This window comes from Aedes aegypti, chromosome 3 (genome assembly GCF_002204515.2).
Source record: "Aedes aegypti strain LVP_AGWG chromosome 3, AaegL5.0 Primary Assembly, whole genome shotgun sequence".
In the NCBI taxonomy this organism is placed as follows: domain Eukaryota; kingdom Metazoa; phylum Arthropoda; class Insecta; order Diptera; family Culicidae; genus Aedes; species Aedes aegypti.
The window spans coordinates 41,860,139-41,883,661 of record NC_035109.1 but is presented as its reverse complement, the minus strand read 5'-3'; the positions used below and the strand labels follow the sequence as shown (position 1 = coordinate 41,883,661).

The window sequence follows — 23,523 nt, the reverse complement described above, 5'->3', positions numbered from 1 at the left end:
CCCGATTCCCCGATACCTTTTTACCAGCCTTGTTTTCGACCCAATTTTCTATCTCGCTTTTTTGACATATGATATGATTTTTATCACTATGAATGAATGTGGCACGTCGTACTAACATCAAACTTGAAAACTAGCCGGGGGTAAATTAAAAACATTGCCATTTAAGGGTCTTAAAACGAACATTTGCTTAACGTGTCCATTATGCCCCTAATTCCCCTACTTAATTCAGTTTTTTGACGTAGGACTACGTCTTTGTTTTCTATATTGGGGTGCACTTTAAAAGTACGGAAAATGAGACATGTAACGAAATTAGGGGAGATTTTGAACGTTAATAACTCAGATGTTTATGAACCAATTATTACGATTTTAGTATCATTCGATCAGAAATGTATCTACGCATCGTTAGTAATATATCCGATAAGTGAATTTTGTTGTTTAACTATTGAAAATTTGATAAATGTTGACCCCTTTCTTATCCAACCAATCACGTTCGAGCACTTTTCGACGGTGTCGCTTCCCACTATAAAAGCAAATGGGTCCCTGCTTCTTCCCTCAGTCTTCTTTTTGCGGTCGGACTGTGAACACGGTCGGGCGAGTCATTCTCGCTTTGCTTTTGCACCCGCGTCACAGTCCAATTTGTGTCGTCGGAAGAGGAAGACGCAAGATTGATTTGCGGCGGCGATGACGATGGCTTGGGCGCTTCTCCGAGCGGCAAACTACTGCTGCTCGGAGAAGCGTCCAAGCCATCGTCGTCGCCGCCGCAAATTTATCCGCGCTCCCAGATTTCGACCCGTGATAAATTCAGCATCGGCGGTCAAGAAGCAAGCCCGATAGGAACCAGATACCAGAAGCCCCCAGAATTGCTGATCCGAGGAGCTGCTGCTAATCGAGCGTCGGAAGCGCTCGAGTTTCCAGATTTCGACACGTGCCCGTGGATCCACTACCCGTTGCTGTTTGCGTTGAGGATTTCCCGTTTGACCATGGCGATCAAGTGATAACTTCCCGCAGTGCTATTCATCTGCCATCGGACCTTGTCAGGACCATCAAATTTGTGGTAAAGAGTTGAAGGAATAATATTTCCAACCTTATTACATCTTATATTCCTCAATCAATCTCGCAGTTTCGTACAAAATTTAATTTGTTATGAATAATTGATGGCACGTCAATTTGAGACTATTCGTGGACGCTGCTGCAGTGCCGTCGGGGTGAGTGCTCAAAATTTCACTTTAAAAGTACGGAGAATGAGACATGTAACGAAATTAGGGGAGATTTTGAACGTTGTTTATGAACCAATTATTACGATTTTAGTATCATTCGATCAGAAATATATGTACGCATCGTAAGTAATATATCCGATAAGTGAATTTTGTTGTTTAACTATTGAAAATTTGATAAATGTTGACCTCTTTCTTATCCAACCAATCACGTTCGAGCACTTTTCGACGGTGTCGCTTCCCACTATAAAAGCAAATGGGTCCCTGCTTCTTCCCTCAGTCTTCTTCTTGCGGTCGGACTGTGAACACGGTCGGGCGAGTCATTCTCGCTTTGCTTTTGCACCCGCGTCACAGTCCAATTTGTGTCGTCGGAAGAGGAAAACGTAAGATTGATTTGCGGCAGCGATGACGATGGCTTGGGCGCTTCTCCGAGCGGCAAACTACTGCTGCTCAGAGAAGCGTCCAAGCCATCGTCATCGCCGCTGCAAATTTATCCGCGCTCACAGATTTCGACTCGTGATCGGTGGTCCAGAAGCAAGCCCGTTAGGAACCAGAAACCAGAAGCCCCCAGAGTTGCTGATCCGAGGAGATGCTGCTAATCGAGCGTCGGACTGGTGAAATCGTGTGAGCATCGAGTGAGCATCGTTTCCTGATTTCGACTTGTGCCCGGGGATCCAATACCCGTTGCTATTGTGCGCCATCCACGTCACGAACCATTCAGCAAATTCCCCGTTTGACCATGGCAATCAACTGATAACATCCCGTAGTGCTATTTATCTGTAACCGAATCGAGGCTAAGAAAGCCATCGGCCCTTGTCAGGGCCATAATATTTGTGGAAAAGAGTTGAAGGAATAATATTTCCAACCTTATTACATCTTATATTCCTCAATCAATCTCGCAGCTTCGTACAAAATTTAATTTGTTATGAATAATGGATGGCACGTCAATTTGAGACTATTCGTGGACGCTGCTGCAGTGCCGTCGGGGTGAGTGCTCAAAATTTCATAACGATTGTAAACTAGAGTGGAATTTCCGACAGTGTCTTTGATTTGCCATATTTTATGAGAACACTTCGATTACGAAAATGATCACATGTAACAAAATTGCGACATGTTTAGAATGCTTTTGAAAAGAAATTCCCATTGAACAATTTTCATAATTTTGGCACCATGGATCAGAAATTTACCTTCATATTAAAGAAAACTATTGATTATCAATAGCGATCTATTGAATATTTAGTAATTGTCAACCCTTTCATTCATGTTCGACCAATTTCTCACGCATTATCATTTTTCGCAATTATCAAGTAATTCTAAGTCCAACTCATTATTGGCACATATGCATTTCCCAGATTGGTCGATTAGAAAGAGAAGAGCACGAAGGGGAGGAGCATAATCTGCTAATCTAAGGGTATATAGCATGCTCCCTTCGTTGGATTCGGTTTCATTCCGTTTCGACTTCCGAGCTGGCAAGAGCTCCTCCAAACCGGCTCAGCTCCTCGCTACCAGAGGCAAGCTACGAGATGGCTGAAGAACATCGACCAAAGCCGCTTGTTGAAGCGCACATCGTCATCCGCAACGCAAATCTCATCGGGCGAGGAGGATTGCAACAAGTGCGCCGTCAAAATGTGTCCGTGTTACGCAAATTCAACAGTTCAATCGGCCCTTTTCAGAGCCAACAAATGTGTTTCAAAGAGTTGATTGTGTAATATTCCCTAATTTGTTCGAGATGATCGTCATCCGCACCGCAAATCTCATCGGGCGAGGAGGACGCAACAAGTGCGCCGTCAAAATGTGTCCGTGTTACGCAAATTCAACAATTCAATCGGCCCTTTCCAGAGCCAACAAATGTGTTTTAAAGAGTTAATTGTGTAATATTCCCTAATGTGTTTACCACATACTTGCTATAATTTCTTAATTCATCTCATAGCAGCATACAATAATTGATTTATTGCGAATAATTGACAATACGGCAATCAGAGGATGTTTCCGAGGACGCTGCTGCAGTGCCGTCGGGATGCAATAACAGCATAATGCTAATCTTGTACTTCCCTTACCCAGACATCAGTTTCATACAGCCTATTTCCCAGATAAGAAAACGAAGAATTTGAAAGGAGGAGCATCACCTGCTATTCTAAGGGTATAAAGCATCCCTCCTTCGTTGAATTCGGTTTCATTCTGTTTTCGCTTTCGAGCTGGTAAGAGCTCCTCCAAATCTGCTCAGCTCCTCGCTACCAGAGGCAAGCTGTTTGTACGAGATGGCTGAAGAAAATCTACCAAAGCCGCTTGTTGAAGTGCACCGCTTGTCAGCACCGCAAATCTCATCGGGCGAGGAGGATTGCAACCAGTGCGCCGTCAAAGTGTGTCCGTGTTACGCAAATTCAACAATTCAATCGGCCCTTTTCAGAGCCAACAATTGTGTTTTAAAGAGTTGATTGTGTAATATTCCCTAATTTGTTCGAGATGGCGGAAGAAAATCGACCAAAGCCGCTTGTTGAAGCGCACATCGTCATCCGCACCGCAAATCTCATCGGGCGAGGAGGATTGCAACCAGTGCGCCGCCAAAATGTGCCCGTGTTACGCAAATTCAACAATTCAATCGGCCCTTTCCAGAGCCAACAAATGTGTTTTAAAGAGTTAATTGTGTAATATTCCCTAATGTGTTTACCACATACTTGCTATAATTTCTTAATTCATCTCATAGCAGCATACAACAATTGATTTATTACGAATAATTGACAATACGGCAATTTGAGGATGTTTCCGAGGACGCTGCTGCAGTGCCGTCGGGATGCAATAACAGCATAATGCTAATCTTGTACATCCCTTACCCAGACATCAGTTTCATACAGCCTATTTCCCAGATAAGAAAACGAAGAATTTGAAAGGAGGAGCATCACCTGCTATTCTAAGGGTATAAAGCATCCCTCCTTCGTTGAATTCGGTTTCATTCTGTTTTCGCTTTCGAGCTGGTAAGAGCTCCTCCAAATCTGCTCAGCTCCTCGCTACCAGAGGCAAGCTGTTTGTACGAGATGGCTGAAGAAAATCGACCAAAGCCGCTTGTTGAAGTGCACCGCTTGTCAGCACCGCAAATCTCATCGGGCGAGGAGGATTGCAACCAGTGCGCCGTCAAAGTGTGTCCGTGTTACGCAAATTCAACAATTCAATCGGCCCTTTTCAGAGCCAACAATTGTGTTTTAAAGAGTTGATTGTGTAATATTCCCTAATTTGTTCGAGATGGCTGAAGAAAATCGACCAAAGCCGCTTGTTGAAGCGCACATCGTCATCAGCACCGCAAATCTCATCGGGCGAGAAGAACGCAACCAGTGCGCCGTCAAAATCAAACTAATCATCTGTGGTGCAGTCAAGAATCAAGCCTGTTAGGTACCATTACCACTATTATTAAACAAATCAAGCGTCCGGCTAGTGAAATTGCTCGAGATTTCAAACTTGAGCTACATTTTAGGATTTCGACTTCAGCCGTGTGGTCCAATACCTGTTGCTGATGTGTGCCATCCACACGACGAAACATTCAGCTGGTTCGTCGTATAAGCAGAGAACTTGTTCATTGCATTGCATTGAGGATTTTTCGTTTAACCATGGCAATCAACTGATAATATCCTGTAGTGTCATTTATCTATAACAGCATTCGTGCTAACAAAGCCTTTGGCTGTTTTTAGGGCCACCACATGTAAGTAAAAGAGTTATCGGAGTAATATTTCCGACTTAATTTATTACATTGCCAAGCAATGAATAATATTTCTCTCAAACCATAAGAACTACAAAGCGATGACTGGATCTACTACTGAATCACTACTGTTCTTTCCAATGCTACTGTATATTTCAGAGGAGGTTATTAATATAATTTCAAAATGATCATACATCCTGAAGTGAAATTTCACATTTTCATAGATAAATATGACGAATGATTGACCAAATTGCAAATCGTTATATGCATTAATATTTACGAAAGTTTCGAGCACTGAAAACAGTATGAAGTCAAAACGAGCAACAACAATGACATCAAATTCAGTTACATAAACCATCGTGGTCCTACGTCACCAGCTCGTACAACCCCATAGGGATGTACCCTTATAGTTTTCATCTACGTACTTGGACACAGTATGGTAATAGTAGTAGGCTTGAATTTTCGCGAAAATCACGTGGTCTCCCAGTACAGTAGTTCAAAAACGTGAATCTCATCAAGTAGCCTATGTTGGGTGCACGAATTTTCTAAATTATGAGTGTCATTCAAGGCTCCAAATGCGGGAAATAGAACATTTTCCTACAGTAGTTTTGGGTTGCCCTTAGCAACAGGTGTTTTGCTATTTTCAAGGCATTTTGCCTACAGCAGCGATGGGCGTGAGTTTCACTGGCTTCGCTGACTGTGATTGGCTTTGCTTGGCTACTGTAGAGTGAATTTCAGATTTTTTCCCAACCCTGCTTGGACAAGTTTAAATCAAATAAAGCACTCACACTAAGCACATTTTACCGGAATACATGAATTTCAACGTAATCTCAACAGCTAAAATGAAACAACGTAATTCCGTCGAAATTTTATAGATTCCGGTGAATTTTTACCGAATGTTGTAAAAATTACCCTACTCCGTTAATTTATTTTACCGAACTGTTCAGCTGTTGAGATTTTACAGGAATCCGTAAAATAATTTACGTGTGTACATTTGAACAAACGAAAACATCTAGACATTGGTTTGCTGAGTCTGTAAGAAGTTCTGTGCCTTATAAACTTGGGACATTCTCGTTTGCAGAAAATGCTTGGGGGTATTCTTTGTATATCTATTCAAAACTTCCGGAAGAGATACTCTACAAATCTTCGGAAGAATTTCTAATAGAGTTCTGTTTGATCTTTCGACCTTGACGCTTGCTCCTACGGGGGCCAGCGACGAGGGCAGGATCAAACATGTCGCGCGTCGGTCTAGTAAGTGAAAAAGTGGCGTGATCGGTTAGTTCTTTTTGATCCTTTGACCTTGACGCTTGCTGCTGGGCAGTGCGTCAAGAAAGCCAAGTTTTTTTTTCCTTTTCGGGTCGTGCGCCTTTTTTTTTTTACTGGGTGCTTTTATATTGCCGAGCAAACGAGTGAGGCTGAGAGTAGATTGTGGCTGCACAGTGAAGGATAAAAGATCAATTGGTGAGCACGTTTCATGCTACTATTTCTAATCTATAAAATATGTATGACTGCACATTTTTTAATTTTAATTATTTATTTATTTTTATTTTTTACCGGAGCAGGGAAAAACCCGCTGGAGTAGAATATTCTCCATATTTATCCTTCCTCCAACAGGCATTTAATCGTTACAATTGTGGGACGTAAATATGAATTTTCAACAAACTATGAATTGTTCGTCACTGTGAGTGTCAACACAAACTCTGATTCATGAATTATTTATGTTTCACATTTATTTTATTTTCAGATCACCCATTTTTACCTTTTTTTTTGTTATTATAAAAAAAAACTTTGAATGGTTCGACACTACAAGTTTAGACTTGCGAAAAGTTCACTTTATTCAACAAACTTTGGATGGTTCGCCACTGTAAGTGTCGGCATAAGAATAAGAGTGTTCTATGATGTTCCAACCAATCAAGTTGTTTGTTTCTTTTCAAATAAGTAAAATATAATAACACATGCATTCGTCCTGACAGCTGTAGGAATGTTACATTTAGGTATTTGTTTAACAAACTTTGAATGGTTCGTCACCTCGAGTGTCGGCATAATTTTCCATTACATAGAAATTGTTCATATCAAATGAAAATATTATTTATATTATTTACAAATAAGCATGAATATATCTCACAAATCATTATTTATCATGGTCTTATCGCTTATCAAAGTGAATCCTGTGACCCAACGATCCTTCCCATTAACAATCATCCCTCCCAGTAACCTTTGTGGAGATGCAGAGGCAAACACGGTCTCCAAATAGCAAAGGTTACACACTAACATTCCTTCCCCCAATCCCACCTGACTGCAAGGACGTGGCCGGCGCCGTTATTGACCCTGTATAAATAGAGGCACTGAATTATGCACATTGAAGAAGATTATGGCCAATCCCAGCCAAACTTCTAGTTGATTCTTTGTGCATTTTCACTGACTTCGGTCAATCACGGAATAGCAACCATTGATATGTGTAGTCAGTCTAAGCCAAGCTAAGCTAAGCTAAATCTTCGGAAGAATTTCTAATAGAAGTTTAAGAATTTTAGGAGAATATGCAATGAAACTCTATCAGTGGAGTTGCTACGTCAACACTGGGAAGAATCTTAAAGAATCAAATAATGTTTCGATGAAATTTTTCCAAACAATATTGGAGAGATTGATGAAATCATTTAATTTGGTTGTTGTAAAAAATATAAAATTCCATCCAGAATTTTTTAGTGGAGTCATAAGATAAATTCCTTGCAAACATGTCAAATATATTTTTGAATGAATACATTGAAGACATTACATAACAATGCTTGTAGAAGTTCATATATAAAGAGAAATTAATAAGGACTATATGAAAAAAAAAACTGTTACGCCCATGGCCGGACACCAAACAAGCATCAGGAACCATACTGATTACGACTTACAACCAAGTCCCTTATCGTACGGATTCCAGCTCGGAGAAAAGTTGATGCACGTGCTAGAGTAGGAGAACTGGGAGAGCCGTGGAAAATTACGTTCCTTTTTGTAGACTTTTCTCATTAGCACTGTCGGTTGGAGTTTGCAACTCTGGACACCTTCCGCTTGTGCTTTAGTCTTTTCTAATGGCTTGCGCCGGCGGAAAGGCATAGTTCCGTTTGTCTTCCATGCAAGCTATTCTAATGGATATAAACCGACAACTGTTGACGTGACGCACTTAAAGCCATTTACTTAATTGCTGTCATAAGGAAGAATGTTTATTTTCAGTGCAGCTGGAAGCAAAATATGATGAAAAAATTCTTCCATGTGGGATGAAAATTTCCAGCAGGTTTCTACCGCGTTTTCTTAGATGTATTCTAAACCGAACAACCTTTCGCATAACTGGTCCTTGTATAAAAAAACCAATAGAACATGGAACAATTATAGGAATAGAGGGGCTTCTCATCTTAGTGTTCAATGAGCACTTCCTCAGTTATTAACTAAGTGCTTTCTTTGCCAAAGTAGACATTTTCGTATTCGTATATCGTGTAACAGGTACGATGATATTCTGATTCGCAAAGGAATTTTGTAGAGATAAAATCATGCATATTCATTACTGTGCCACCCATTTGAAAAATCACCCATCTGCTATAGTGTCCCGATCTCAATAATATCAAAAGAAAAAAAATATTTTAGAACTGAAATGCACTTTAATTCTAAAGTTTTTGTCCCAGATTGTTTTCCCCATTTTTTTTTCCACCAGCAGGCGTCACATTTCCATAACCGTTCCACACTTTCAAACATCACACAAGCGCGCCAAAGTGCAAATGAAAATAAAAACGGCAACAGGAAATTGGCTCCGCTTCTAAAACATGGCCTCAAGCGACATCTACCCTACCCCTCTCGGGAGCAGGAGCAGGAAATTGGCACGAGCAAGCGTTCAAAGCATGGGGCAATTTCAGCTGTTTCGCATTTTACGACCCTGCGTTCCACTAAAGCTATGTGAATGTAGGGCATTCCCTTACTTTTCCACCACCATATTGATCCGACAAAGAAATTGAAACTTTGGGCGAGGGACAGGCTCTCATTCAATTTCATTAGACTTTCGCTTCCGTTGCTGGGTCGCGTTCGGTTCCATTTCCGGCTTTTAACAACCGCCCAACCCACGCCAAAACTCGGTGGTGCCTTTGGCACAGAAAGTGAAACGTCGGTCTAGTGGTCCGATGGGTCCGGTTGGTTGAATTGCGAAGAGATAATTTCCAATGGCTTGCGGGTTCAGTGCGTAAAATTGATGAATTTTCTGATTTTTGTTGTGTTCTTGCTTTGTTTTCATTCTAGGACACCGAACTTTGCCTTTCGCTGTCGTTGGCTTTGCTCTTTATGAAATTGGCCTCGATGTGTTGGCTGTGCTGCTGCTGTCACCACGCGCTAATGCTGTTTCGATCCAGCACGAATCTGAACCCAAGTCCGGAGCCCAGCATGGGACGAGCGTTGGCGCATTACAGGTAGGTGTTTTTTGGTTGAGTTACTGTTTTTGCAGCTATCAGACATGAGGGAACAAACAAGATTATAATGAGTTGAATGTGTTTCCCTGACATGATTGTTTATATAACCAACGATTATAAAACATGTACCGTTAGCAGTTAAAATAACAAATATTCATACAAAATTTGCACTAAATAAAAAAAGAATGTAACAAATCCTTATTACAGAATATGTTTCAAGGATGATACAAAATAACAAAATTATTGCATATTTTATGATAACTTTGGATGTCATCAACAACAAATTTACAAGTGTAATGTCAAAAATATATCAGAACAAGTTAAGAACATTTCCATATTTATAACAAAATTACATAAACATCTATTCTTTTCAATTGATAGCTGTTGATAGAAATGTGTTATATTCTTGTTATGTGATTCTGATCGGGTATCTTTCCATGAGGGACGGTACCACCCACCAGCTTCTCACCAGGCAAAATTTTGAATTTCAATTCGATTTCTTGTGGTGAATTTTCATAAGGGGTTCCTATGTTTATCGATAGTCCATTTGCTTGAGTGTACTAGATAAAAGTTGCGTCAGTTCTAATTTTCGAACGTGGTTTTCTAAAATCTTAGTTTTCGTTAATATTTGCAATTCAATTGACATCTGTGTCAAACCGAACACTCCGATTTGTGCTCTAAATCGTCTGTGCGTGATAAAAATTCATTAAAATGTGTTTTTCCTTTGTAAGAGGTATGGTGTTCTTTTTGCCACCACTTCCCCTACAGATTTTTTTCTCACTCTCAGAAACAAAACAAAAATTCATGTTGAGCTTGAGCCCGTGGATGCTACTCCAGTATCGCCAGATCAGCTGCACTTGCACAAGGAACCAACAGAATGACTGTTTGGGACTAACAGACACCCTCAAGTGCTGGTGATCTTTAATTTTTAGGCAACAATGGTGCCTGCCACGTCAGAATGCAGACCAATGAAGCGAAGGAGAAGGAGTTGAAGATGCATTCAACTGGCTCCCACGGTAGACCGTATACAGTCAAGTCTCCTATTGGACACATGGTTGGGGGGCGTAATAGTAATCTGAGGGATAAGAATGCAAAATTGTGTAACATATGATATCTCTAGATCCTGATGTTTTGGAAGGTTGGTGTCTTCGGAAGAGTTGTTCAATAGCTCAAGGGCTGACATGCGGTGATACGGAATTACGCCATTTGAGCCTAAAGTTTCGAAATTTTGCCACTAGGCGGCGCAAGGTAGCAAAGAATTTTTGCTTTGCGCATAGCACAGTAGCCTGACCACTTAGAAAGATGGCGTCTTCGGCAAAGTTGCTCTGTATCACAAGGGCCAACATTATTTGAGCCGAAAGTTTCAAAATTTTGCCACTAGGCGGCGCTAGTGAGCAAAGAATTTTTGTTTTGCGGATTGCTCAGTAGCTTGATCAATAAAAAAAAGTTTTCAGAAAAGTTGTCTAGTACCACAAGCACTAACATTATTTGAGCCGAGTTTCTAGATATTATATATACGAAGAAATCGGGAGAAAAAGCTTTTTTTATAGAATTGAATTATCGTTATGAAAAAGAAGGTTTATATTATAAAAATATTCAAACAAGAGTGATGTGTAACTGAAGAGATAAGGCCAGTCCTAGTTATTTCATTTATATTGTTAGCGAATTGATTTTCCAATTTATAAGTAATGACTGACATTCCAACCTAACTTCATTTCTGTTCAATCCATATCTTGGAAAATGTGGAGTTCATACAATGACGAAATAAAAATAAAAAAAAAAACATATATTTTCTTTGGTTCATATAAATAGCTAACAATCACACATATAAGTAGTAAACGGATCCTCGCTCTTTCTCATATTAAATAATTGATCAAAAATTCTCCCAATCCGTCGGAAATACTAGGATACTAGCCACACTTTTATCCGAATTTAAAATATACCTAATGTATGTATTTTTTTCTAGGCACTTTTACTTAAACGTGGCAATGCGAGAAAAATCGATATCACTTGCCATACTGAACAACTTTGGTCAGGCTATTGAGCTATCCGCAAAACAAAAATTATTTGCTCACTAGCGCCGCCTAGTGGCAAAATTTCAAAACTTTCTGCTCAAATAATGTTAGTCCTAGTGATACTGAGCAACTTTGCCGAAGACGCCATCTTTCTAAGTGGTCAGGCTACTGAGCTATCCGCAAAACAAAAATTTTTTGCTCACTAGTGCCGCCCAGTGGCAAAATTTCGAAACCTATGGCTCAAATAGTGTTAGCCCTTGTAATACTGAGCAACTTTGCCGAAGACGTTATCTTTCTAAAAGATCAGGCTACTGAGCTATGCGCAAAACCAAAATTCCATGTCCATTAGCGCCACCTGGTGACGTAATTCCGTACCAGAATGACCACCGCATGTCAGCCCTTGAGCTACTGAACAACTCTTCCGAAAACACCAACCTTCCAAAACATCAGGATCTACAAATATCATATGTTACAAAATTTTGCATTCTTATCCCTCATGGTTCATATAGTGAAAATCAGAAAAAGCGCCCCTACCGGCCAAGTTCTCAACTAAAAGGATGATCCTCAACTCCTAAAGGTAGATCGTACTTAGCACTAAAACTTCGCCGAAGACAGTACTGTGCTATCTCTTTTGGCATACGAGATATTCAACGACACCCCCAAAGTGATGAAATCCCATAAGCCCTGGGTCTCCTATAACGTTCTGGTGTGTCTTATAGGAGTGAGCGTAATAGGAGTGCACGTTATAGGAATGCGTTTAATAGGAGACCCGACTGTATACCACTGCGTCTACGCCAGTTCATGCAGGAAGGGTGAAAGGGTGGGGTAATTTTTATGGCAGAAGGGATTGCTGGTTGGTTAGCAGACTGCCAATGTATCAGACGTAAGGAAAGGTGTGCTATAATTATGGAAGAAGCAAAGCGTAGGGAAACGGTTTATTTCTAGCATTTTTCTAGCGTCTTGGGTTCTAGCAAATGCTATGAACTGCGATAGATTAACTGTGAATATATTTAAAGTGGTAGATAGAAGCAAGTGGGACCCAGATAGCCGTAGCGGTAAATGCGTAGCTATTGAGCAAGACCAAGCTGAGGGTCGTGGGTTCGAATCCCACCGGTCGAGGATCATTTCGGGTTGGAAATTTTCTCGACTTCCCAGAGCATAGAGTATCTTTGTACCTGCCACACGATATACACATGCAAAAATGGTCATTGGCACAGTAAGCTCTCAGTTAATAACTGTGGAAGTGATCATAAGAACACTAAGCTGAGAAGCAGGCTCTGTCCCAATGGGGACGTAATGCCAGAAAGAAGAAGATAGAAGCAAGTGAAAGATACAACTACAAAGTACGAGGAAAGGGACGGGCCATGAAGCAGAAGTGGTAGCCATTAGACCACCAACCCCGTCTGACATCAGAAACAAAAAAAAAATCTTGATGTTTTTACAACATTTTATCTGAAAATTCGAAGGCAAGGGACATTTTAAAACCATTTTTCATAGGCAATTCTTGTATAATGCGGAATTTTAAAGCATAATTTCCAGAAAACAAAAACCGTTGAAGAATTTATGACTAAATTTGTGATATATTTTGGAAATGCTTCAGAAATACTGTTTCAGGGAATTCACAGATAAATATCTAGTAATGCTTTCAGCAAAATATTCCAGCATAGGATTTGACAGAATCAATAATTTTTTGGAGGAACTGTGGAGGACAACTTAAATCTGTCACCCTACGATATTCTATGAGATATTTGATTATACTACTCTTTAAAGTAAAATCGCAGGGTGGCTTCAAAAACATTGTTACAGATCTTTTGGAAATTAGTCAACTATTTTTTCCTTGGGAAAGTGTTGTTCACAATTTAAGTAATAAGTTAATGCATAAAAGTAACTTTAAAAAATTGGAGCAAAATCAAAGAAATATTTGTTGTTGTAATCAAAAACTGTGGTCAATTTAGTTGAACTTTTTCACTATAGATAAATGTCTAAGAAATTCCTTCAGTAATTTTGCTTATTTTCTCACATAATTTGATGGGCCATTGGACATCCTCTCTAAAACATGGGAAATAATTTCATAAACTAAAGTTTTTGAGATATTAGATCATATTTCCTCTACTGGGTATATGACACATTCCAGCGTAACGCGACACCACGAGGAACCGACTTTCATTATCAAATTAGGCCTGTTCTCGGAAATATGCCTTGTAACCATGTGATAAAACAGGTTTTATATCTTGCATATTAAATGTACTTGATGTTGTGATATTCATTTTGAAACATTACACTGTATTTATGGTAACTAAAAGCAGTTGCATTTCGTAACGCGATACCATCGCTGAAATGCACTTTTTTAAACATCACTCTATAATCGCTTATATCTGCTCTGCTATAATTTTTACAATCCGGGTTTGTTCTAGGCAATCCTTCTATGGATTGATAAGAATTAGAGTGTGACTTCAAACTGGAAGGAAAAACTGAATAATTGCAGAAATCATTGATTTCATTTTATGAGCGCCGCGGTACGTTTATCTTCCAACAGAGTTCTGCAAATGGTGTCGCGTTACGCAAAAAGCATTTTTTATTTTTATTGATAAAATCGGTAATGCTGCTTTCAGGTTTCAGAAAAAATGTATATCTTGTATTGTTATTTGTTTAATACATTCGACATTCTGCCTCACAGTGGGGTAATTTGATCCGACACTGGTTAAAATTAATTTCATGTTTCTGTAAAACCTTTTGAGAATGTCGTGCTTTGTAAAAGCGTAGATGGCGTTTGTGGTAACAATATAAATTTGACTGAATTCTTTGCAATAATGTTTAGATATTTCTGTGATTTTTTAAGAATGTTTCCGGTACAGTGCTTTCGGATGGCGACGCAAATAATTTTGAGCTTTGATACATGTTAGAATGATTAAATTTGATTGTAAAATAAAATTATGTAAACCTTTCAACGACGTACTTTTAAAAGCATGCTTTCGGCAAAGTCGACAAGCAAACATTTATGGTTGTCGGAATTATCCGAAATTAAAAAAAAACATTGGAATTAATGGATCTGATAAATGGGTAAAATTATTAAAAAGATTCAATAAATTATTTTAAGAATATTGTTTCAGAAATTTGTAGACGACCATAAAAGCTTCCTAATGATGGGATGAAAAATATGTAGAGCTGCTGTACAGTTGACTAATTGCACTTTTTTTTGGGTTAAATTTTTTAACCGCTCCTTTGATCTTTTCTGAAGATGATGAAAATATCCGATGTATATTCGATTTTTATAATCTGCTGGTTCAGACATAGCGTATGCAAGTGTTTATGATTTACCAATGGTGGTCTGAAGGATACAGAATTTTGTGGCACGGGGGTGTAATTGAACCAGATATTGGGCCAATAAAATTTCAACGTAGCCATGTAGTATTTTGAGGATCATGTTTTAGCAAAATTGTTAAGGACGTTTATGGTCTCAAAATAGTGATCTGAATATCATGGAATTCTACCGCACGGAAGAGTTATTAAATCAGATTATTAGCCGAAACTATGAATACTATAACTCATAAAATTCAGTTTCTCAATTATTCAACCGATTGTTTGAGCTTTCATTGAAAGGAAATAGTTGTATCAGATTTAAGCGTTGGCTCAATTTTTCTGAAACCTTCCACGTTTTTGTGAGAAGTAAATAGGGTAGGTGTACCAGTTACGGACAAAGTGATTCCCTATTTCGCCATACGTGATAACTTTAATGTCTTCAAATTTTGAAAATGTTTGTGTGTTGTAGTAGTTAGATTTAACATATATTTTGATGTAAAAACATTCAAAAACATTAAAAATGTGAAAGTTATTAAAATTTTACAAATGGCTAAATAGGGAACCACTATGGCCATAACTGGTACACTTTCCCTATGTTTTTTTTCTTTTTTTTTTCTTTTTTTGCACAAAGCTAATCAACTAGCTCTGGTTTTAGGTCTGGTTTTAAGAAGCGACCCAAATCTTATCAGAGAGGTGTCCATCAGTGAAAAGATAGCCTCACACATGTTGGGGACTGCTTGGCTTCAATGGTAAACAACCTGGATCACTGGAAAATCCGCAATATTCATAAAAATTATCAATTTATAAAATCATCCAATCAGGACTGCCCATGACCACTACAACTCAATCATCCGTTATGTTTTTTAATTGATTTCTGATATGTTTTGAAAAAAAAGCACAGTGATCTAGGATGATTTTCACGAAATGACCATTTTTACGGATGTTCCGGATCTTCCGGAGGTCATTATTGTGACCACCTAGGTCCATGAACAATTCAAACAATCTATTGCGTTTTATAATAAGGAGTTCTGATGAGTTTGCAAAAAAAACTGTCTTGGATTATTTTCATGAATTGATCATTTTTACGGATATTCCGGATTATCCGCTGGAGAACCACGTTGTTTACCATCGAAGCCAAGTATTCCTCAACATGTAAGAGACTATTCCTGCACTAAACGGCACCTGTTGATCACCTGTGTTGATCACTAGCCAACGAGTTCATTAAAAACCAGAGCTACTTGATCAGATTTGAGTGAAAAACAAGAGAAATCAGACATACCCACATTTTACAAAAACGGGGAGGGTTTTAGTGGGGTGGCACCAACGCTGAAAGCTAGTATAACTATTTCCATCTACTAAAAATCAAAAATTTCGAAAATCGGTTGTAGCATTGCTGAGAACGAGCATTTTGAAATTTGTAGTTTCATCCTGAAAATTTACGGTGAAAATTAACGTAACGCGACACCAAAACTTTGCACCTAGTGTAACTTTTCGAAGTATGGTCCGATTTTAAATCTTTTTTATGGAAACACGTATCTTGACGAGTAGGAAGAGAATCCAAAATATAAGAGTTCTATAAGAAGTATTTATTTTACAATGTCAAAAATAAGGCAACTTTCGTAACGCGACACCATAATAATGTGACTATCTGAAAAAATACGTTTTCAAAGAACCAATAATTCGTTTGAAGAAATTAAACCCGCACATAACAATGTCATTCAATACCCTTCTAGTTAACGGATAAGACAATCATATTACACTTAATAAACTATGATACAGAGCTATCATTAAAAAGTTGTTTAATGTCTCAATTTCACACCAATAAATTATATAAACTTTATATAACTTTTCAGGTATGTTCTCACTGTATTTTCAATCAAATTTATGTTTTTTATACAATTTAACATATTGTCTTTCATGTTCTGTATAGCTTTGGAAATATTTCAGAGTTTGAATTTTTGATATCCTGGCGTAGATGTGCGTGGAATGTGTCATATGTGTTTGATGGAGAATCACGAATAACTAATAAAAATTACTCATTTTATTAAATAATTTTTAAATGTTTGCATTTAACTTGAAATAACTCGAAAATAATGTCATGGGGTGCCCGGCCATTTGGCCGAATGCCGTCTGGCCGAACGCCATTTGGCCGAATGCCATTTGGCCGAACGGGTCGTTACGACGAATGCCGTTTGGCTAACTCACAGATGGAGATTTTTTTTTTTATTTCCGTACGAAGTGGGCCGAAGGGTCTCAGATTTTTATGAAACTTTTTCCACAGGCAGGGCTCATCAATATATGAATAAAAAAATTGACAAAATATCAGGGTCGCTTATTTTCCTGGAAAACTCAGTTGGAATTTTTTTGTTTTCCTCTGACACTACTTACTTTGAAAAATCATAACTCAAGAACGAAGCATCGTAGAAACAAAGTTTTTTTTTTATGAAAATGAAAGCAAATTTTCTCAGAAATAAAAAAAAAATAACTGGAAAAAGTTTTCCACATTTTCCACCGTTGAGAAAATTGGTAAAGAAAAGCTGGAAAAACTATGCTCGTGGAAAATTTTCAAAAAAATTCTAAAATTTCATAAGCTTTAATCGCTGAAATTTTAGAAATGTACTTTTTTTTGCGTTTTTAAGTTAAAGTCAATTTTGTAAAAAATGTGAAAATGTGCCATTTTGAGCCTTTTTTTTTTTTAAAATCATAATTCAAGAAAGAAGCATCGTAGAAACAAAGTTTTTTTTAATGAAAACGAAAGCAAATTTTCTCAGGAATAAAAAAAATATTAACTGAAAACAGTTTTCCACAAAATTTTTCACCGTTGAGAAAATTTGTAAAGAAAAGCCGGAAAAACTATGTTCCAATTAGTGGACACCTTTCAAAAATATATTTTTGAGAAGGTAATTTCATAAGCTTTAATCGCTGAAATTTTTGAAATGTACTTATTTTTCGTTCTTGAGTTATGGCCAATTTTGTGCAAAATGACCATATAAGCCTTTTCTTTGAAAACCCATATTTCAATCGAAACATTGGAAAAACAAAGATTTTTTATCAAAGCAATTGCAAATTTTCTAAAACATCTGAAAAAATTATATGGGATTGGTTTTAAATAAGTCGGAATGGATGATATTTTTCATGAAAAATTACACCGCTAAGAAAAACTGAAAAAAACTGTTTCTGCCTCAATTTTTCATTACACTGAAAAAAGGAATGGAATAAATAAGATTATCATTATAATTTTTTTAATTTTATTTATTCAATTATTCAGTATATAACTTACATTTTCATCTTAATACTATCTATTTTTTCAACCGGGAAGATTGTCTTTGGTTGCTAACACCAGAAAATTTTCGTTTCTTTGTATTATTAAGAACAAAGCATGCTGTATTTTCTTGGTTTTCATGTGCATCTGAGAATTCACTAGCAAAAATGCTTCGTTCGTCTTTTGGTATAAATGAATGATATTTTGTTGTTCCAGGAATTGGAACAAGGTTAGAAAATCTTTCCTGAAGAAATTTTTCAGCCTCTGAATAGTCATTTTCAGTTGCATAGATAAATTCCCTATCTTTTTTAAATTGGTCTTTCACCTACAGCCCAGTCGAAAAATTGTTTGGCTTTATTAATTTCTGCTGACTTTCTTAAACTAGCATCTCTAGCCATTCGTGATTAACACTTTTAAAATAATCTTCTCAAAAATATTTTTTTGAAAATTTTGCACGAGTTGGAACATAGCTTTTCCGGCTTTTCTTTACGAATTTTCTCAACGGTGGAAAATTTTGATGAAAACTTTTTCCAGTTAATATATAATTTTATTCCTGAGAAAATTTGCTTTCATTTTCATAAAAAAAACTTTGTTTCTACGATGCTTCTTTCTTGAGTTATGATTTTTCAAATAAAAGGCTCATAATGGCACATTTTTTTACAAAATTGGCCATAACTCATAAACGGAAAAAAGTACATTTCAAAAATTTCAGCGATTAAAGCTCATGAAATTATCTTCTCAAAAATATTTTTTTGAAAATTTTTACGAGTTGGAGCATAGTTTTTCCGGCTTTTCTTTACGAATTTTAGCAACGGTGGAAAATTTTGTGGAAAACTTTTTCTAGTAAATATATTTTTTTTATTTCTGAGAAAATTTGCTTTCATTTTTGTAAAAAAAAACTTTGTTTCTATGATGCTTCGTTCTTGAGTTATGATATTTCAAAGTAAGTAGTGTCAGGGGAAAACAAAAAAATTCCAACAGAGTTTTCCGGGAAAAGAAGCGACCCTGAATGTTTCTCATTTTTTTTTAATCATATATTGATGAGCACTGCCTGTGGAAAAAGTTTTATGAAAATCTGAGACCTTTCGGCCCAAATCCGTACGGAAATAAAAAAAATCCCCTGATGTGTAGGGTTCTTAAGTGTGGCCCAATGTCTGATCAGATAATTAATATGTTGATTTTTATGATGTGACTACACATCATATTTGTCGCTATACATTTAAGTGTTCCAAGAGAATGATAAAATCAATCCGTTAATTCAGGACGAAGTTGTGAACTCCACATATCGCGTCAAGACTCTAAGCTGAGGATTGATTCGTCTCTGAATTACCAATGGTGTGCTAGGGTTTTAAGTGTTTTTAATGGTTTAATCAGAAATTTATCCTTCTTTTCACCAAGACTATTCTTTCGAGTATTACTGGTTTCATCACTATTGACAAGAATTTAGCTCTTATATTTTGGTTGGAAATTATACCTTCTTTAAGTCATCGGCAGTTTATTAGAGTTATACTGATTTAATTATAATTTGCATTACATTTGCTTCCATTTTCATAAGAGATTTATCCTTCTCTTTGTCATAGGCCATGCTTCCAAGAGAAACATATTTTTCATAGCTATTGGAATTGAGACTTAAAGTACGTTCATAGAGAGTTTATTCAAAGCATATTTTTAAGCACAAGGGTTAACTTAGGTAAGATGTCATTTTCCTGTGTGAAAAGAAGAGGCCAAAATTTCTGGTTGCTGAAACTATAAAATAATTTACTCATGACGATTCCAGGAATCGAAGCAAACTGATCCTGCTGAAGGACGAATAAGTCGAAGACTGTTTCAGTTACTGTCAAAAGCTGACTACAAACGCGATGCGAAAACCTCTGCTGGCACCTATTACCGCTAGCGGAGAAGTGGAAAACTGTTTGCATTTAGGATGTTTTGCAATCTGTGCCGAAGACTATTTCTTAGATTAAGAATAAGCTGAATAAGTCCTTTGAAATTCAGCTTTTAAATTCATTACAAGTTTATGCTCACTGTAGTTCACCATTGTTTTCAATTTCGGCCAAACGGCATTTGGATAAATGACGATCGGCCAAATGACCCGGAACAATTACAGGGTGACCCAGAAAGTATGTGCACGACTTTACCATACTGTCAAATATTAGTGCAAATAAAAATCTTATTTCCACATAACTCAATCAAGAGCAGCTTTTGGATTTTGAGTTTTTTTTTTGTCGCTGCTTGTTTGTAAATGGTGCTCATTTCTTGAAGTCCCTCTCATCAGTTTTGCACATATCTGCGTTATGTTGCGTTGTGTTTAAAATGAACATCTCTAGATTTGCGATATGTAGAAAATAACTTGCCTTGAACTGAATTGAATTGAGTAGGCGGTAGAACAGCTGTGTAATAGTAAGCAATGGAAAAGCAGTTGTGTTTTTCCGGTATGGCGAAATAAAGCTTTAAAAACAGAGAATAGATAAAATAGAAATCGTAACGTATTTTTGGCTTTGATCATGTAAAGCCATTTGTAAAGTATTATTCAATGATACATTGGGGTTGTCCATTAATTACGTAAGGGGTTATGGGGGGAGGGAGGGTTTGAAATTTCTTACGCGTCTTACAAATTATTTTTAATTTTCATACGAAAAATCTTACCAAGGGGGGAGGGGGGGGGTTGAAAAACCGTCAAAATTGTCTTACGTAATTAATGGACCACCCCATTCTACAAACACAGCTATTATATCAAACATGGCTAACAAAATCCAAAATATTGTACGCAGAACGTCTTCTTTTGAAGAATGTTGCATCGCTTTGTTTACATAATTTTACGCTATAGCTAAATCTATATAAATAAAAATGGAGTGGTGTTTGTATGTCACGAAATGGCTTACGAACGGGTCAACGTACTTGAATGATTATTTCTCCGTTTTGTTCCTCAAGAGTTCCGACGTGTTTGTATGTAGAAAATCCCAGGATATTCACCGGAAAGTAGGGAAAATGAAAGTGAACGGAACTGTCATTTTGTATGGGACGATCCATAGCGTATTTCAACAGCCTACTTGGTGGCAAGACGAAGTTTGCCGGGACCACTAGTCATAAATAAAACATATTGAATGACCTAGCTGTCAATCAATTTATTTGAATTATTTTTGACAGAATATTCAGCGTATAGAGCTTAGCGACATTTGAACACATAAACACTTGCATACGCTCGTCATGCACGGTTTGTTTTTGTTTTCCCCTGAAAAACTTGCACACGCTCTACAGATTGATTTAAATGTACATGGAAATATTACACATTTAGGAAAATTTACACCCAGATTCTGGTTATTTCCAGGACAGAGTGCATGCTGTTTTCCTCTGAGTTTCACTTATAATCACACACTTGATTTCCCTTATAATCACACACTTGAACGTGATGACAACTTTCCTCATGAAACCTATAGTTTCAGTTTACAAAACAATTACTTTTATGAATATGATATGAGTTGATATTGTGCAGCTCATGGAATTCTATTCCTGTAGTGCAGGGAGTCATTGTAAGATCAAGAACATCGTAATAAATCAAAACAACACTCTGTTTACTTATGTGAATGGTAGAGGCTCTGGGTGAAACTAAAAATTGTCAATAGAGCACTACGCTGATGTTTCTGAGACCTATATTGGATGGAGTTCTTGAAGGACCAAAAACATCCTTATAAATTAACGTAATACTCTCGTTTAAGTAAGAACAAAGTTGAGAGTCTATGCCAATATTTAAAACCATCACTATATGACTGCTTACGCTTGTAGATCTTCTTCTTCTTCTTGGCATTAACGTCCTCACTGGGACAAAGCCTGCTTCTCAGCATAGTGTTCTTTTGAGCACTTCCAAAGTTGCTATTTTCGCATTCGTATATCGTGTGGCAGGTACGATGATACTCTATGTCCAGAGAAGTCAAGTAAATTTCCATTAGGAAAAGATCTTGGACCGACCGAGAATCGAACCCAGACACCTTCAGCATGGCTTTGCTTTGTAACCGTGGACTCTAAACACTCGGCTAAGAAAGGCCAAAGGTAGATCCTTTGGCCTAAATTCCATGGAGTCCATAAAGGACCTTGAACATCGGTACGTATCCATAAAATACTCCGTTTACTTATATGAATAGTTGAGGGTTTCAACCATATTCAAAATTATATTATTATCAAATTTTCTGAGATTTTTTCAATATCTTTTCCAGATTTTGATTTTAAGCCATCAAGGAACTTTTCATAGAACATTCCTAAAAAATTCACCAGAAATTTTTCTACGGTTGGCCTAAAGATTCCCCTAGAAATTTATTAGTAATTGTGTCGTCTAAACCCTACTTCATCGTCTTCTAAAATATCTCAAACCATATCTCCTGGAACAGTTTAAGTGATTTCTTTGGAAATTCTCCAGAGAAGTTCTTTCTTTGCTTTCTGCCGTGACGGGACAGACTGTTTGGATTTGTTTCTAAACCAAGCGTTCATGAGAAACAAATCTAATCTCACTTCAAGTTTTAAGTAGAATTAACATGGGAGCATTGAAATGAATCACAGTAAAGCTTACCTCTTGCTTGTTGAAACAAATCTCTCATAATTTATGACTACGCAGTAAAATCCATTGATTTCCGATTGTGCAGATCGTTGTTTCTGAGCAAACGAATGAAAAAAAACTTCCAAACCATCACCACTAGGATATAGAGAGTGATATTTTCTGTACTGCAGATATTTTAGAACAAACTGTAAATTTATTCATATGCTCAGAAACAGTAAAATTATCAATGGTATTAGGGCGTTTGTCATAAATTATGCGAGAAATATGATTCAAATGAATTAATGTTTGATATTGAATATACTTTTACTATACGGCTTGCATTCCCCCTTCTCACTCAGAGCTCAATGAATAGCGGGAAAAGCTGTGAAAACGGAAACCATCCGACAGCAGGCTATAAACCAATAAACTTTTCCTTTCCACGACTCTAATGACAGTTTTATGACGGGAACGAAGTGGAAAGTGATAATAAAAACGGCGAAACATCTGACTCGTTTCTTTTTTTTATCATCCCCTCCGGTCAGATCTTGCTCCCCGTCGTCAGCGTCAGTCATCATCACAGTCAGGCAAAGTGTCGATATTTTTCCTGATACGATGGGTGGCAGGATGAAATGAGAGTTGCCGCGTGCAGTGAATTACGCGCACGCTTTTTTCATCATCCGACAGAAATCGATTTTTCGCTTCACAGCATTTCCAGCTTTAAAAGCAAATCGAGTAGACGTTACATTTTTCGAAAGGAACGAAACTTTATGCATGTATCAGTTGCTTTATGATAAGAAATTTTATATGAAAATTTCATTCATTCTCATTGAAATGGACCTATCAAACATAATTTTAGAAATGATTTTTGATTACAGGAAATAACAAAGCTTATCAGAATAAAATTGCTTAGTAAACAAATCATTGTGAAATTTTTTTTTAATGTCGACACTTGTAGTGACAAACCATCCTTCGATTGTATGAATATAACTTAAAAATGTTTTATCATAAGCATGAAACGAGCGCACCATTTGGCAATCCATCCTCGACAGCACACGAATATCTCTTTGCGCTCGCACAACACGA

The 23,523-nt window shown here is 37.3% G+C and overlaps 1 protein-coding gene across 2 annotated transcripts in view; it reads left to right on the top strand.

The window, feature by feature from the left end:
• Positions 1–23,523, top strand: part of LOC110678020 (latrophilin-like protein LAT-2) — a 378,663-nt gene that overhangs the window by 277,828 nt on the left and 77,312 nt on the right. For both annotated transcript variants that reach the window (XM_021850387.1, XM_021850388.1), the window contains exon 5: positions 9,169–9,335. In XM_021850387.1, the coding sequence (XP_021706079.1) occupies positions 9,169–9,335 (167 nt within the window). The remainder of the gene's footprint in view (positions 1–9,168; positions 9,336–23,523) is intronic.